Source organism: Hibiscus syriacus, unplaced genomic scaffold (genome assembly GCF_006381635.1).
Source record: "Hibiscus syriacus cultivar Baekdansim isolate YM2019G1 unplaced genomic scaffold, ASM638163v2 tig00110429_pilon, whole genome shotgun sequence".
NCBI classification, from domain to species: Eukaryota; Viridiplantae; Streptophyta; class Magnoliopsida; order Malvales; family Malvaceae; genus Hibiscus; species Hibiscus syriacus.
The window spans coordinates 10,665,551-10,681,588 of NW_024062733.1; the positions used below are offsets into that span (position 1 = coordinate 10,665,551).

The following is a 16,038-nucleotide window of genomic DNA, read 5'->3' on the forward strand; positions in this document are numbered from 1 at the left end:
ATAACATCATTGTTCTACATTCTAGAGTAAGGAGAAGTTCCAAAACATGTTTGAAGGGAACGAGAATATAAAAAAGAAATGCAAGAGAAAAAATGGGAAAGGTTTTATAACTCATCATTTTACTGTAATTCGTCATTCTATTTTTTCTCCATCAACAATGTTAATACTGATAGATGAATTATATATAATTACATGTGCCACCATAATTTTTGTAACTAATTAGTTGATTGACCTTTAACCAACTAAAATTATTAGGATTCCTTTTGTTATTACCATTATAGAAAGGAATTGTAATGATGGAAAGGCCATTGTCTGCTTCAAATTTGAAAGCCTGTTTTTTGAAGGTCAAATTTGAAAGTTAAAAAGAAGAGAGAAGGGAAAGGGTAAAAATTTATTCCAGCAAAGATTACACCATCTTGAAAGTGACAAATCTTGCTTCCTTCGCCTTTAGACAAGCTGCCCTCTGAGACAAAACAGTAATAATCATTAAATCAGGTTTTTAGTTGGCTCTCATTTATGTTTACAGCTTTGGTTAATTGATAAACCAACTTAATCCCCTACTTTTAACCGCCGCATTCAACTCACACCATATTTCTAAAAGTCACGTAAGGATCGACTCGGTCCGCGTATGATAAATATAAGGGTAAATTATGTATTTAATCATCCACTTATTTTTATAATTTCTTTAGGGTAGTTCAATTATATGTAATGTTATGTTTTGGTTCAGTTTTGACCACCCGTCTTTAACAAATTAACAATAATTTCAATATGTCACGTCATCGTTGAAAATAAAAAATTTCATGTTAATAATTATGTTTATTTTTTAATGATAGATTATCGAAATAAAATTAAAATATAGCGTTAAATATAACTTTAAGAAAAAATAATTAAATAACCAAAATGTAATTGTGAAAATAAATGAGTGATGTAGCTTACCCTAGATAAAAGTACATGAAAATGGAATTCATACAAAATTAGCTTGTGATGTGAATAAAAACTGAGGGTTTGTGTGATGGTGGAGGTAGGCTCAAACTCTCTAAACTTTATAAGCAAAGACTTTGCTTCCCTTCAACATTAACTGCAACTTCTGAAGGTGGGTTTCAATGACACAATAAATCCAAGAAAAAGAAAAACCTTTCTTTTCTAGAAAAACGGGTCCTTAAAGCTTTCAAAAAGCTTAAAAAGAAAGCTGATAGCAGAAAGCAATGGCAAACTTTTTCTCCATCATGTTCCCTCCTACCCTTCTTTCCCTTTCTCTCTCTAAATAAACCTTCCTTCTTCTTATTTTTACTTTCTCTTTCAATCCATTCCATTGGTATTATCAGTAAAGCCTGAATTCCTCTCCATTCCCACTCATCTTCCACTACATGTTGGATCACACTAGTGTTCCAGTGTTTCCCTCTGAAAATGGGGTCAGTCAGAAAAGAAAAAGAAGGCCAGCAGGCACCCCAGGTAAAAAAGAACTTGTGTAGCTAATTTAATACCTTTTTTTTTCCTTCTTAATTCAATCGGATTCTTCATGTAGATCCGGATGCAGAAGTCGTTTCGTTATCACCAAGAACGCTGCTGGAATCAGACAGGTACGTTTGTGAGATCTGCAACCAAGGGTTTCAGAGAGACCAGAACCTTCAAATGCATAGGAGAAGGCACAAGGTGCCTTGGAAGCTGCTGAAGAGAGAAACGCAAGAGGTGAAGAAGAGGGTTTATGTTTGTCCCGAGCCGAGTTGCTTTCATCATGACCCTTGCCACGCCCTGGGAGATCTGGTCGGCATAAAGAAACATTTCAGGAGGAAGCACTGCAATCAGAAGAAGTGGGTTTGCGAGAAATGCTCCAAAGGTTACGCGGTTCAGTCGGATTACAAGGCTCATCTCAAGATTTGTGGCACCCGAGGCCATTCTTGTGACTGTGGTCGTGTTTTTTCCAGGTATACAACAACCCCGACCACCTTATTATTATTACTACCCTTATCCTCTTCCTTCTTTCCCTTGTATTAGATTTTCAGAAACATCCCACACGTTTTTTCACTTTCCTTTTTCTTATATATCGTATGTAATTATGATACTTTTTTCTCTCCTTTCGTATTCAAACCCTAAAAATAGCTATCCTCCATAAACAAAACCCACACAGACATATATATATATTCACTGGGTTTTTTTTAAAAAAAGTTTCGTGCTGTTAAAGTATCGAGTACTCTTCTTGTTCTTGTTGGGTTCTTCAAGCTAAAACAAAATCCAAGGATGGTTTAATCTACAGTACAAAATGACCTCATGTTTCCATTTGCTTGTGACCTAGTCTTTCGCGAATCAAAATCTATGGCCACCGCATTTCCTATTCCCGATAACAGGTCTTTAGTTTGTCTGGTTTTTAGCCTTATATATAAAAAAAATAATTAAAGTATAATATCGAACGAACATATTAAAATTTATAATGCTTTTTAGTTTTGAGCGTTTTAATATTGTAAACGAAATCCATCCACGTAATCCATAATATAGATACTTTGATCAGTTTTATATTGCTTTGTTCCTCTCTAACCCTACATGAACAAGACTCGATTGCTCCCTTTTAACTGGTAAGTGGTAATCCGATGTTCTTTTGAAGTATTAAATTGCCGCGAAAACACAGTGTAATGGTAACTTTTTTAAAGTTACCCTAATACCAAAACTTACATCCGCAACATAAAAGTATAATTACTTTTAAGAAATAAATTACGTTGTACAGTAAACCATAATTTACTTAGTACTATATTTTAAATCATTGTTTTGCTCTTTTGTTGTTTCAGGGTGGAGAGATTCATCGAACACCAAGATGCTTGCACCGGTCGAGGACTTGGAGTTCAACGGCCTGAATCGCAAGCACTGCACCCTGGCTGTTCCTCTCGAACGAATTCAAGCACTAGTCCATCAAGCGATGCCAACTTTGGCATGACCGCTACTTTCTTGAACACCAGTGCGTCTACTTATGAACACCGACACCAACTGCAACACAACCTTGAACTTCAGCTTCTACCATCATCAACCACTCAGTCACCGTTGAGTTCAGATGATAATTGCGAGACTTTTTTGAAGCTTTCGATAGGGTCGAGGAGTGAAGTCAACAAGCTTGGTCTGGATACATTTAGGGAAAAGAATGCCAGTGAAACAGCATCGGAAGCTACTAAGTTGAAGGAGTTCGCAACTGAGCAGCTAACGTTGGCCATGACCGAGAACACCTATGCCGAAAAGGCTAGACTAGAAGCAAAGAATCTGATTGAGATGGCCGAGCTTGAGTTTGCTAGTGCTAAAAAGATAAGGCAACAAGCCCAAGGTGAACTAGAAAAGGCTCAAGTCTTGAAAGATCAAGCAACGAAAAAGATAAGCGCTACTGTCATACAAATCACTTGTCAAGATTGCAAGCACCAATTCCAAATACCAACAGCTGCGGTTCCAGCTGATGAGACCTCACTTGCCATGAGTTACCTGTCCTCGGCCACAACAGAAGGGGAAGTAGAGTGGCGGCAAGTTGATCATACAACGAAAGTGAGAGATTCTTAGCCTTTAAAATCTCTTTGTTTTAATCCAAATTTCTCATGCACTTCACATAAAAAACGTGCGTAGTACCTCCCTGAATAGATCTTCATTTGTTTAATAGAAAAGTAGATGACGCAATTTAATGTGATGTAGTAAAGTGCAACAACATCTATATGAAAAGAAAAAGAAAATATTATGCCTTGGGATTCTCCCTATCTTTCATTGCAAGGATGCCATGTAAATGTTATAAATATCAGTGTACTCGAATCTTTGTCTTGGGAATTGGCCTGAATGAACAATACAGGCATTTAAGGACATACGCATCTTGAAAAATCAATGCTAAATTACATGATTTTCTTTTTGTCTTGATGGGCTTTACTTATGCTTCAAGAGAAGCAAGGCAAAACAAAAAGGAATGAAAAAGGAAGAACAGAAAGAGAGGATCCCAAAAATGGGTTAGATTTTAGGCATAATTTGTATACATTGAAGGGTAGCTAGCTATGTCTAAAAGGGAGAAGAAGAAAGGACACTGTCTTCTTATGAATGAATGGCACATGGAATATAATGGGGGACCATTTTAGCTAGAAAATAGGAAGAACCATTCAAAAATGTTGGCCACATGGTATTCAGGTTTCAAACACAAATTCAATGTTTGGATGGAAAGAAAGTGTGGATGATGAAAGAAAAGAAAAAGGGATGTCATTTTCATTGCATTTGTTGTCCTTATGATTGCTCATATTATAAAAAGCACCATGGTTTTCAGTGCCATAGTTGAAATGGCTATACGCAGGCAGTAGTCCTCCTCAAACACTCACTTTATCAGATAAATCACAAGAGGTTGCAGAGAGATAGAGAGAGACACCAGACACAACAACAGAGCTAAGACCATCTAAAATCTATCGGTTTACGCATAATGATAAAACTAGTCCTAATGTTGACATAAAAATTAGTCCAAATTCTTTTTTCTTTAAGCATTTTAGCTCAAAACGATTTAGTTTTTTTAGTCAAAATAGCTCATGTTATATAAAAATGGTTAGTAGATTATCAATTAACACATGTTATTACTATGATATTTTTATATATTTAATTAATGATGTAGCACATAATTTATGACGTGATAAATGTCACGTCATCATTTCGGATGACATGTATTCATTTCAGGTGATATGATATATGCTACGTCACTAATTAAGCACGTGTGAAAATACCACATCAGCAACGATATGTTGATCTTAGTCACTAACAATTTCCATACAACATGAGTTATTTTTACAAAAAAATTGAAACATTTGAACTAAAATATTAAAAAAAGAATAGGAGTTAAAACCATTATTTATGTAAATATTTTAGACTAATTTTAACGTTACGCCATTATTCCATTATATTTTGTATTTTCGCAAGTTGAGCCAAGGGGAGGAAGAAGAGAGAGTGAAAATGAACCAAAAGGTTTCCATTTTCTCATACTTTTAGTTGTATATGGCAGGACCACATGCAGCACTCTTTCCCCCCCTTTCAATGCACCTTCCTTTCTTTTTCCGTTAGATAGCAAATACCAAATGAATGGCACTTTCGTTAATTTCAAGTGACTTTATGCTCCAACGCTTATCTCCCAAAATAAAAAATAAAAAAAAGAAGGAAAAGAAACCAAGTTGGAAGCTTTTTCCATCGTAATAATCCGAAGAAAAGGTTAAAATACTTTGTATTTATATTCACAAAAGGGGGTTTGTCTTATCCATGTGTTGGCTTGGTGGACTATTGCTATAAAATCTCCCCCACATGGTGAGCAGATGGAGAAAAGCCCTACTTTTAGAATTCAGGATTTATTTTATATACACATCCATGCGCATGCACATGTACACTTTTGGACAATGACATACTAATCAAGAAATGTATTATTATCTAAATAATTATACTCGTAATCAATTATTACGCTATATGAATCAGGTTTATAAGAAAAATACATTTAAATAATAATGATAGATGAAAATTTGATAATAAACATCACGGTTTTAAATTTTAGATTTTAAATTAATACTCCATCGTGCATAAGTTTAGTATTTCTTTGATCGATTTCGTAACATATTTAAAGTCTATAAAAAGATTATTATAGACATACCATGGAGATCAAAATTTTGATTTTTTTTAGAAAAAAAAGGAAGGCAATTAAGGGTGAAATATGGGTTATATTGGCATATATGGGCCCGTTGATAAGGAATTTTAGAGCCCAACTTCAACCCGATTAGCCCTACATTTTTGTATTTTAGGGTCTGCCCTATATTATCCACTCAATTTAGACAGATTAAATTATATACTATTATTAGTTTTTCAATGGTTAATTCAGATGAATAAATTATCAAAATATTTTCTATTTATTAATATTTAAATTTTATATATTTTTGAATTAATCGGATCTTATCTATTTAAAATAAAAGTAATTTGGGTGTTGATTTTTTATAATTTTATAAAATCTTTAAATAAATAGTGTTGTTAATAATCTTTCTTGGTTATTAATAAAGAATACGCTTGCAATAAAATTATTAAAATATTTGTGAATACAAATAATATTGCGCTCCAAAATTTTTGGAGGAGGTTTGTAAGGGTTTGGGTGTGTGCATGGTTCATCCTTCTTCCCCGCCACTGGCGACGGCTACCTTTTCTGTTCCGACATCTCATGAATGTCCGGAATCACATGTTCCGGAGGAAACGCAACCGGTGCCCAAGAAAGGGAGGGAGACCCTTCGACTAGGGAAATATCCCCGGCCTCTGGTTCGCTGAAAACAATTCTGCGATGGAGATTGAAACTGCTGCTAGTCTGGCCCCTGGAACATTAGACAAAGGAAGTTCTGATCAGGCTATGGAGGGAAATAAGGACGCGGTTTCGGTATCGCCGACGAAATCTTATGCTGCTACGGTGGTTGTTGCAGCAGGCAACAATTCGACGGGTGTTATCTTCGGCGAAGGTGATGTAATCCTGCAAGATGGGGATGTGCAGATTGATAGGAGTGGACCATATCCGAAAACTAGGTTTTCGAAAAGAGTGCATGAATCTATTGAATATAATATGAGACGCTCGATCATTGTTCGATTGCTCGGGAAGACGATAGGATATCGTATGCTTTGGAACAAGATCAAACTTTTGTGGCAACCACAGGAACAGTTTCAAATTATAGACTTGGACAACGGTTATTACCTAGTTCGTCTAGAATTAGAAAGTGATTACACCCGAATCCTGACAGAGGGCCCTTGGATGGTGTTTGCAAGCTATCTGACGGTTCAGCCGTGGTTGAGAAATTTTGATACTTCGGACAACTATCCTTTACATGTGATGGTTTGGATTCGCCTTCCGGGTTTACCCTATAGGTACTACAAGAAATCTCTTTTTAGTTTGCTGACTTCGGAAATTGGACAGGTTATCAAAGTTGACTACAATAAAACGACGGGGAAGCTGGGGAATTTTGCTAGATTAGCCGTGGCGGTTGATTAGTCAAAGCCTTTGCTTCCTTGTCTAGACATTGATGATTTTGTTCACAAAATAGAGTACGAAGGCCTTCCTCATATTTGTTTTAAGTGTGGAGTGTATGGACACGCTCATGAGAACTGCTGTTCTACTGAAGTTGTTCCGGAGAGTGGAAGTAATTACTCTATGGTCCGTGTTCAAGTTTAGGAGAAGGAACCAACTACAAAAATCGGGGATCTTTATGGACCTTGGATGTTTGCTCCTGAGCGAAAGCGGAGGACTCGAAAAATTCAAAAGCAAGCTGACCGAGGAGAGATATAAAAAATCTCCCCCATACTGATGCGAATCCTACAGTCCCGACTGAGGCTAGCAATTTAGCTGCACGTGGAGAACCCTTGAAGACTGCTTCCCGTTTCAATGTTTTAGCGTGTTGAGAATGTCAATCCTAATACCCAGACTCAGTTGAAGCTGCCCCGTCGTGAGATTGTAACTCCGAAAAAGGATAGTAGGGTGGTACCTAGGACGGGCTCTAAGGGTAAACAAACTGTTGATATGGATTTGCGACGGGATAATTGTGGGGGTCCTACAAAATCAGTAAATGTGAGTGATGTTGCTGCAGAAGGTGGAAGGAGGAATTTTCAGGTTGTTTCTTTAGATCGAGGTCGGGAACAACTTGCTTCTATTCAGGTGTCTGTTGTCTTTAACAAAACATGAGAATATTCATTCATCAAAAGGATGATTACAAGCAGTACGCCAGCAAGTTATTAATACACAACTTTACAAGCAATTAATACTAACAATCTAGCTAACCACCTCCAACAGCTTAACAAACTCTTAACTGTTGCTGACTCAGCATATATACATACATTGCATATACCTTTAATATTCTCCCTGCATCTTCACCTTCCTTCCCTCATCCCAACACAACACACACTTTTCTTCAAAACTCCTTAAATGTTTCTTTCGATAGTGGTTTGGTAAATCCATTAGCCACTTGATGTGCAGCCAGGACATAATTGACATAAATTTGCCCAGCTGCCACCTTCTCCCTTACAAAATGAACATCCAGCTCAACATGTTTGGATTGTGCATGATATACTGGGTTAGCACTCATAGCCACTGCACTCGTGTTGTCACACCAGAACACCGATTTCCCTTGTTGATGAATACCAAGGTCAGATAACAAAGTGCTAATCCATGTAACTTCAGCTCTAGCATCAGCAACGCTTTTGTATTCAACTTCCATAGTTGACCTAGACATTGATCGTTGCTTCTTCGAACTCCATGCAACAAGACATTTACCAATAAACACACTATAGCCCGATACTGACCTTCGATCATCCAGATTCGCGCCTCAGTCTGCATCTGCAAAGGCTGAGACCAACACTCTAGTATCAGTTGGCAAGAACAACAATCCATAATCCACAGTTCCTGCTAAGTACCAAAGGATTCTCTTTACTGCAGAAAGATGAGTCACTTAGGGTGCATGCATGAACTGAGCAACTTTGCCTACACTCAATGATAAATCAGGTCGAGTGTGACATAGGTAAAGTAACGAGCCAACAATGCTCCTATATTCACTCGCATCCTCCAATAACTCTCATTCCTCACATGATAGTTTGCAAGACAGAGTTATAGGTGTAGAACGCACAGCTGCAGTTTTCATACCAGTCTTTTCCAGTAACTCTAATGCAAACTTCTTTTGTCTAAGCACAAGTGACTTGCCACCCCATAATACTCCAATCCATAGGAAGTAACTCAATGCTCCCAAATCCATGAAAGAAAAATTTCCTTGTAACATAGCAACAATTGACTTAATCCCATGCGAGGATCCTCTTGTGATCAATATGTCATCCACATACACTAATAGATATACTCGATCAACACCATTGTCTTTGAAAAACATATATGAATCTGCTCGAGACCTTTAAAACCCTATTTCCAACAATGCTTCTTTTAGTTTGGAGTGTCAATTGCGAGGTGCTTGCTTTAGCCCATACAAAGCCTTCTACAGCTTGCACACCAAGGGAGAGCCATCATCGGCCAACCGTTCGAAGCCCGATGACTGTTGCATAAACACATCCTCTTTAAGATCACCATTGAGGAAGGCATTGTTTATATATATATGCCTCAACTCCCATGCATTAGATACTGCTAAAGCAAGAATAACATTCAATGTAGAGAATTTAACCACCAGACTAAAAGTATCATAAAAGTTGTCCAGGAACTTGAGTGAACCCTTTGGCCATTAATTGAGCCTTATGCTGATGAATAGAGCCATCAGGGTTGCATTTTAGTTTAAACAACCATTTACAACCAAATGCTGCTCTTCCAGGAGGGAGCTTGACCAATGACCAAGTCTCATTCTTCTATAAGGCATCAACTTCAGCCTGAACTGCATTCTTCCATTATGAAGATTGCAGTGCTTCTTGCACACTCGTAGGGATTTTTATCATCAAAATAACTTGAGAACGCTTTCGGTTTGAAAACACCACATTTACTCCTTGTCAACATTGGGTGAACATTTTGTAGCTGACGTGTTCTAGTGTGTTGATTGAGTTCCTCTACCACTCCTTGATCATGACTACTGGTATCATCATGTACTCCTGAGATTTCAGCAGCATCTGCCCCATCAGAGTGTTCTTCCTCATTACTCGGTTGTTCTGAATGCTGATTAATGTTGGCACTACCACTGACATGCAAGACATGACTGTCACCCATATGCATATCAGGATCTTCATGCATATTTGTACTGCCCTAATAGTTTTGTGACTCACTTCTCGGGGTCTCATGAAGATCCAGACTTTTGTCACCTTGCATGTTTCCAAGTTGCTTGACATTTGAGACAATTTCAAGCTTCTGAGAGCAACATATGTTTTTGTCAGTAAGAACTGTGTTACTGCTTCTTCATTCAAAGGGAAACACCCATTCATTAAACACCACATGCCTCATTAAACACCACATGCCTCGATATGTAGACTCGACCATCACGAGCTAAGAATTGATATCCTTTATGCTGAGCGTTAGTACCCAAATACGTGTAAGGCTGAGATTGAAAATCCAGCTTGTGTTTCTGAAATGGTCGAAGATAGGGAAAGCAAAGACACCCAAAAACTTTAAGTGTTTTGTAATCTGGTTATGAAGCTGATTTCAAGCTGATTTCAGGCTGAAAATGATCTTTCAAGCTGATTTCACAGATATTGATAGTTTTTCTGATACCGAGGAAATCCTGAATTCTGATTCTGATGAAGAGAATAAACTGTTACACTTGACAAAAATGGGATTCTCATAGGCTGAAGCTTCAATAACCATGGAGAGATGTGGTTCAGATTCATCAATTGCAGAATTGACAGATTTTATATGTGCTGATCAAATGGCTAAGGCTACTGACGCACTTCTTATGAAGTTCATCAAATGGCTAAGATTTTCTGTATCTTATGGTAGAAGATAGGAAGCCATTATGCAATTATCCCAATTACAAGCAAAGGCGAAACTTGGGCTATGATTTTTGAAAAGGAAGAAGCAGAGGAAGCTTGAAAAGAAGCTTCTCAATGAAGACGATCATGCAGTTCATCTTTCAATTCTAATGATTGGTTCTGGGTTCCTACCGAACCAGATCATATAACTCAAAGAACACTTCCAGAAGATGCTATTGGGTCTCCTTATTTCTACTATGAGCAAATTCATCTTTCAATTCCAATGATTGGTTTTGGGGTTCATACCAAACCAGATCAGATAACTCAAATAACACTTCTAGAAGATGCTATTGGGTCTTCTTATTTCTATTATGAGCTAATTCATCTTTCAAATCCAATGATTGGTTTTAAGGTTCATACCAAACCAGATCATATAACTCAAAGAATACTTTCAGAAGATGCTATTGGGTCTCCTTATTTTTACTATGAGAACATGGCACTTGCTCTAGTTAAAGTTTGGACTGGAATATCACAGTACTTATTCGATGTAGAGCCAGAATTTGTAGATTTGAGGCATTTTAATACTGCTACACTGAAAAGGGGCTATATTCATAATCTGCCAATTGAGAACATATTTCCTCTTATCTTGTTTTCTCCACGCACCATACATGATACTTTTTTATTGATAATAAACTGGTGACCTTCCTGGGATAAAGTTGAACTGTTTATAAACATGTACAGGAAGTGCCAAATTGACAGAAAGGATCCGTAAGGCTCTTGAAACTTATGACGATGAGTCACCTTCGAGTGTCCAGAAGTATGTTCTTGACGAGTGCCGAAAATAGAATCTGGTATGGGTTGGAAGGAATAAAATTGTTCCACTTAAACCTGATGATGTGGAAATGCTTCTAGGTTTCCCTAAAAATTATACACGAGGAGGAGGATCTGCTAGAGATATGTTCCCCAGTGATATCAATGTCCTGTCTCTTTTTTCTGGAATCAGTGATGCAGAGGTTGCCTTCTACTGTCTTGGCATATCTTTGAAAACATATGTGCAAGAACTGAATGATGATCGGTAAGAGCAGTTGATGAGTAGATTTGTCGAATTCGACCTTGTTGTCAGTGACATCCAATGTAACAACCTTACTGGAAGAAATAAACGTCATCAAGATGGACTCGAGGATTTTTGTTGGTGCATTTTCTTGCAATGACTGCTATAACGACTGTCTTTCTATTATTCCAAATATGTACTGCAATATCCCACTCTTCTCGAACCATGGAAAGGTTTGGCTGATAGTAAAACTGGTTATCTCATCTTTTGGAATCATGTAACCAATGTTACCCAATATAAAAGGCCTATAAGGGTAGATTCTGTTCCAATGTCTTTTTCTGCGCCATAAATCCTCAAATTCAAATTTAGAAATCTTCTGAAGGATATAATGGATATAATCTTGACAAAGAAAATGATCGACATAGAAGAAGTAGCAATGATGTATCAAGACTTGAGCCAGCATCATGGTATAACCAAAGTGCAAATGGTGACTTGTTTATTCCCATAATACATCTTAATGGGACTTATAGCTCTGTGATGTAATCTTCTAGAGAACAAGGATTGATGGCTGGGGAAAATAATTTGTCTGGTGATGCTTATCGCCCTCAACATGAGATAAGTGATAATCTTTCTTGATGAATTGCTAATAATGTCACAAGAGAACATTATGAGTTCAATTCTCCAGACTTTCTGACTTCTTGGACCACTTGCCTTCAAAAATGTGAAGTGCTTCATTATTCTGGCCTCGTTCATTCCTTTTCTACAACAGAGGTAGAATAAGCAATAATTGCTTCAAGGACCTTCTCATTTGAGACTGTCTTGTTTAAAAATGTTTTTTCTCCTTTCTTTATTGAAGAATGAAAGAATTTTGTAGAATTTTGCCTATCATAGGTTCACAATAAAATCAAATCATAAGCATGAATTCAAAGAATATCAAAAGAATCAACAACTCTGTAAGTTTGAGAATTATAATTCTTTGACAAGTATCAAGATTTGGTTTGATTTCAGGATGGCTTTCCTATTTTCTATGTTCACATCTATTTAAGATGTCACTCCTCTCTATCTCTTTGTGAACTTTGTCACATGCCTCACTTTAAGGACTTGGTATTTAACCGGATGCATAAAAAATGACGTAACTAGGATTGCCAATCACTAGACCTTTTAGAATTCTTCCATTTCAATTCTCTGGAATCTTTCGTTTAGACTCATCTAATCAAAGTAGTGCAAAAATATCGGTCTAAAAATGAAATTTCTGAGTGATTGTGTGAAGTTGACTATAACAGGTGTTTCACAACTCCCTTAGTCCATCTCTTAACACATTTGCCATTTTGACTAGCTGAATTCAGCTTTATTGTATATAATAATCACCTTTATCAGGTTAATTGAAACTTATCCATAAAGCCGGGGAGATTAACCAATTGCTCTAGAGGGACAGCTTTATTGCATATAATAGTATAATAGGTTGGCTGAATATTATCCATAAATCCAGGGCGATTAACCAATTGCTCTAGAGGGACAACTCAAGCTTTATTGTATAATAATATAACATGGATGTTCAAATCCAATTTCTTAAGCTTGTTAAGAAGAACCTGTTATAGTCTAGGTGTTTTGGTGGAATTCAGAAAATTTCTTTGTTAGAGTTCAATTCCCAAGCAACTAACTTAAACTAGATTTACCTATTTGTAAAACTTATGTTCATCATCGAACGCCATTAATAGAAAAATATTCTAATTGGTTTTGTAATGTAATACATCAATGATGCCCCATGTTGTACGCTCCTATATATAAATACCAAGCCTTTTTGTAATTTCTTTCAATAGGAGTAGGCTATCTCATATTTGTAATAGGATAGTGTTTGGGGGTATTTCTTCTGAGGTAAGGTCAATGGTCCTTGTTTTTCTGGTTTTCAATCCTGATATTCTGTCAAAGATTATAACTCTAATCATGCAGAATTTTTAATCCAGTTGATATTCAAAGAACTGCAAGATTACAAAATTGACTGAATGCTCATAACCTTAATAAGCAACACAAATTTATTTATTGCACAAAAGGCGGAGAAAGGAACAAAAAACAAGTTTAAACAGGATGCTGAAAATAGAAAAGTACTATAGTGGTAGATAACACTTCCACTTGTTTATGCATCATGCCTCATTATTCCTATAATGTTGGGTATATAATAGGATCATGGTTCTTTTCTTTATTTGCCCCCCATTTCTTGATCATTTCTTGTGCCAAAACCCCTTTGTCAACCAGCATCTCAATTTCTTTTAAAAGTGGCCTACAATTGCCTGTAAAATGCCCCTTTACCCCCAAGTGGAAATTACAAACATTATCTTGATCATAGCTATGAGCAGAAGGGTTTGATGTCACTTTAGTTGGTCTTGGTGTGATGTATTGACCTTTAACCAAATGAGGATACAAGTCTGAAATGGAAGTTTGGAACACTTCCAAAGTTTTTCTTGATCGCATGACTTTCTTTGGTCGATCCAAACAGTTTCTTGCTCTTTTTCTTTTGCAAATGCGAGGACTCTGGATACGACACTCATTTACATCATCTGCTTTCACTTTTTGATCCGTCGGGTTCTTGGATGTGACTTTTGAATTTTCTTCACTGATTACATTCTCAATTAAATCTCCACTTGTCACAAGATTCTCGAATTCCTTTGTCGGATTTGCCTGCATTAACTTGAAGAAAGGCACTGGAAGGGAATCACGAAACATACGTGATATTTCTTCTTCTAATATGGGAGGTTGAACTTGTGCTGCCACTCCTCTCCATCTTAAGGCATATTCTTGAAATCTTTCATTGGTTTTCTTCTTTACTCTTCGAAGATCCATACGTGTTGGAGCTAAGCCTTTAACATATAGATATTGTCCCAAAAATGCATCAGCTAAATCAACCCATCTCTTGATATGTTCTTGGGTCAACTGATTATACCAGACTACTGTTGGGCCAATAAGGCTATCATGGAAAGAGTGAATTAACAGATCATTAGAACTTAAATATCCTTCCATTTTTCTGCAAAACATTCTCAAATGGATTAAGGGACAACTGGTGCCATCATATTTTTCAAAATTTGGCATTTTGAAATCATGGGGAATAACCAAATCTGGAACCAAGCTGAGTTCTCTTGCTTCTAATTCTTTGTGGGAAGTATCAACATCTTTCATGTTTCTGATTGCTTTCTCTGTCCTCTTGACTCTCTCCTCATATTGTGAATAATTAATGAGGCTATTCTTTGGGTTTGAGTGGGATGCCCTAGGGTATGTTATCTTTCTCGACTCTTCAATCTGATAGTACGATTTCTCTTTAGCAGTTATCTCTTCTTTATCATATTCCATTCCCTGAATAATTTGATCTGATCCATCTGGTACTGAATCTGACGCTTCTTTCCTTGTATCCCGAGGTAACCCTGTCAATTGTTCTGGCCACTGGTCTTGTAGTCCCTTATAAGATTGCTCCATTGTTTTCATGATGATAGTGAAGTAATATGAATGAATGGTCTTGGTTTTTACTGTTACAGAACCTTTCATGAATTATTTACATGTTTTTATAATTAAAGTACACAACAGTACTTAAATAAAAATGTGAAAAATGCATAAATGGAAAAATAAGAATGCAAAATGTGCAATTCAAAGGCCAACATAAAAGTATGAATGCAAAATGAAAAATGCAAAGATGCAAAATGAAAATGCATATATGAAAAGGTGTTACTCAAGAGTGATCATCTTAGAAAAGATTTCATTGAACACAAAAGTCTCCGTGTATTAAACAAAACTTTTACATATAGGGGACAACTTTCAGTCCTAACTTCAACAAAACTTTACATATAGGGAATAACTTTCTTATTTTCTTCTCTAAAACCAAGTTAGTTTATCAGCTTATGAGCCATATTGCTTGTCTGGACTGTAGCTTCTTCCATGACATTCTGGTGTTCTTTCATCTCATGTGTCAATTCTCGGAGTTGCTCATTTTCCCTTGTGAGATAACATTTGTGTTCAAAAAGTTTTTGGACAAGATCTTCATGTATGTTGCAACTCTTTTTCAATTTGGTGACCCCTGTTATTCAATCTTCTGAGGTGTTTCCTATGCCATCATTTAGAAAAGCTTGATTGATCTTCTGGAAATCTTTCTGCATGGTTTCCATTTTGGTGCTCAATTTATTGTTTTCCATCTTTAAATGACGTATTTGAGCCTCGAACCTCAGTAAATCTTCTTCTTTCTGGGCGCCCCTATTGATACCCTTACCTTTGAAGACTTTTGGTATTAATCTAGCAGGACCTTTGGTTATCAAACTAGGTCGATCATTTACCATAAATTGTAAGGTTCCATGATCCAAAAGACTTTGGACTCGACGTTTGAAGGCAAGACAATTCTCGATGGTATGTCCTTGAGCTCCGGCATGATATTCACAATGAACATTGATGCCATACCAATTTGGATACGGAGGTTGGAATGGTTTTATGTAATATGGAGCAACTTCTCGTGCTTCAAGTAACTTTTCATACAACTCTTTATATGATATAGGTATAACATCAACATGAGAACCGCCTTTTGTCTTGGATTGAACCTGAGTTTTAGATATCGGGAGCCTACTAAACTTCGA

At 36.7% G+C, this 16,038-nt stretch overlaps 1 protein-coding gene across 1 annotated transcript; it reads left to right on the plus strand.

Moving 5' to 3' along the window:
* The first annotated feature begins 1,228 nt into the window (after window positions 1-1,228).
* LOC120124924 (zinc finger protein SHOOT GRAVITROPISM 5-like) lies at window positions 1,229-3,619 on the plus strand. Its single transcript, XM_039143479.1, has 3 exons — window positions 1,229-1,452; window positions 1,526-1,925; window positions 2,781-3,619. The coding sequence occupies exons 1-3, from the start codon at window positions 1,368-1,370 to the stop codon at window positions 3,529-3,531; spliced, it is 1,236 nt and encodes a 411-aa protein (XP_038999410.1). The 5' UTR covers window positions 1,229-1,367; the 3' UTR covers window positions 3,532-3,619.
* Window positions 3,620-16,038: the final 12,419 nt, after the last annotated feature.

Coding starts and splice junctions, on each gene's coding strand:
- LOC120124924 (XM_039143479.1), top strand. CDS start 1,368: ATGTTGGATCACACTAGTGTTCCAGTGTTTCCCTCTGAAAATGGGGTC. Junction 1,453..1,525: donor AAGGCCAGCAGGCACCCCAG/GTAAAAAAGAAC, acceptor TTCTTCATGTAG/ATCCGGATGCAGAAGTCGTT. Junction 1,926..2,780: donor TGTGGTCGTGTTTTTTCCAG/GTATACAACAAC, acceptor TTGTTGTTTCAG/GGTGGAGAGATTCATCGAAC.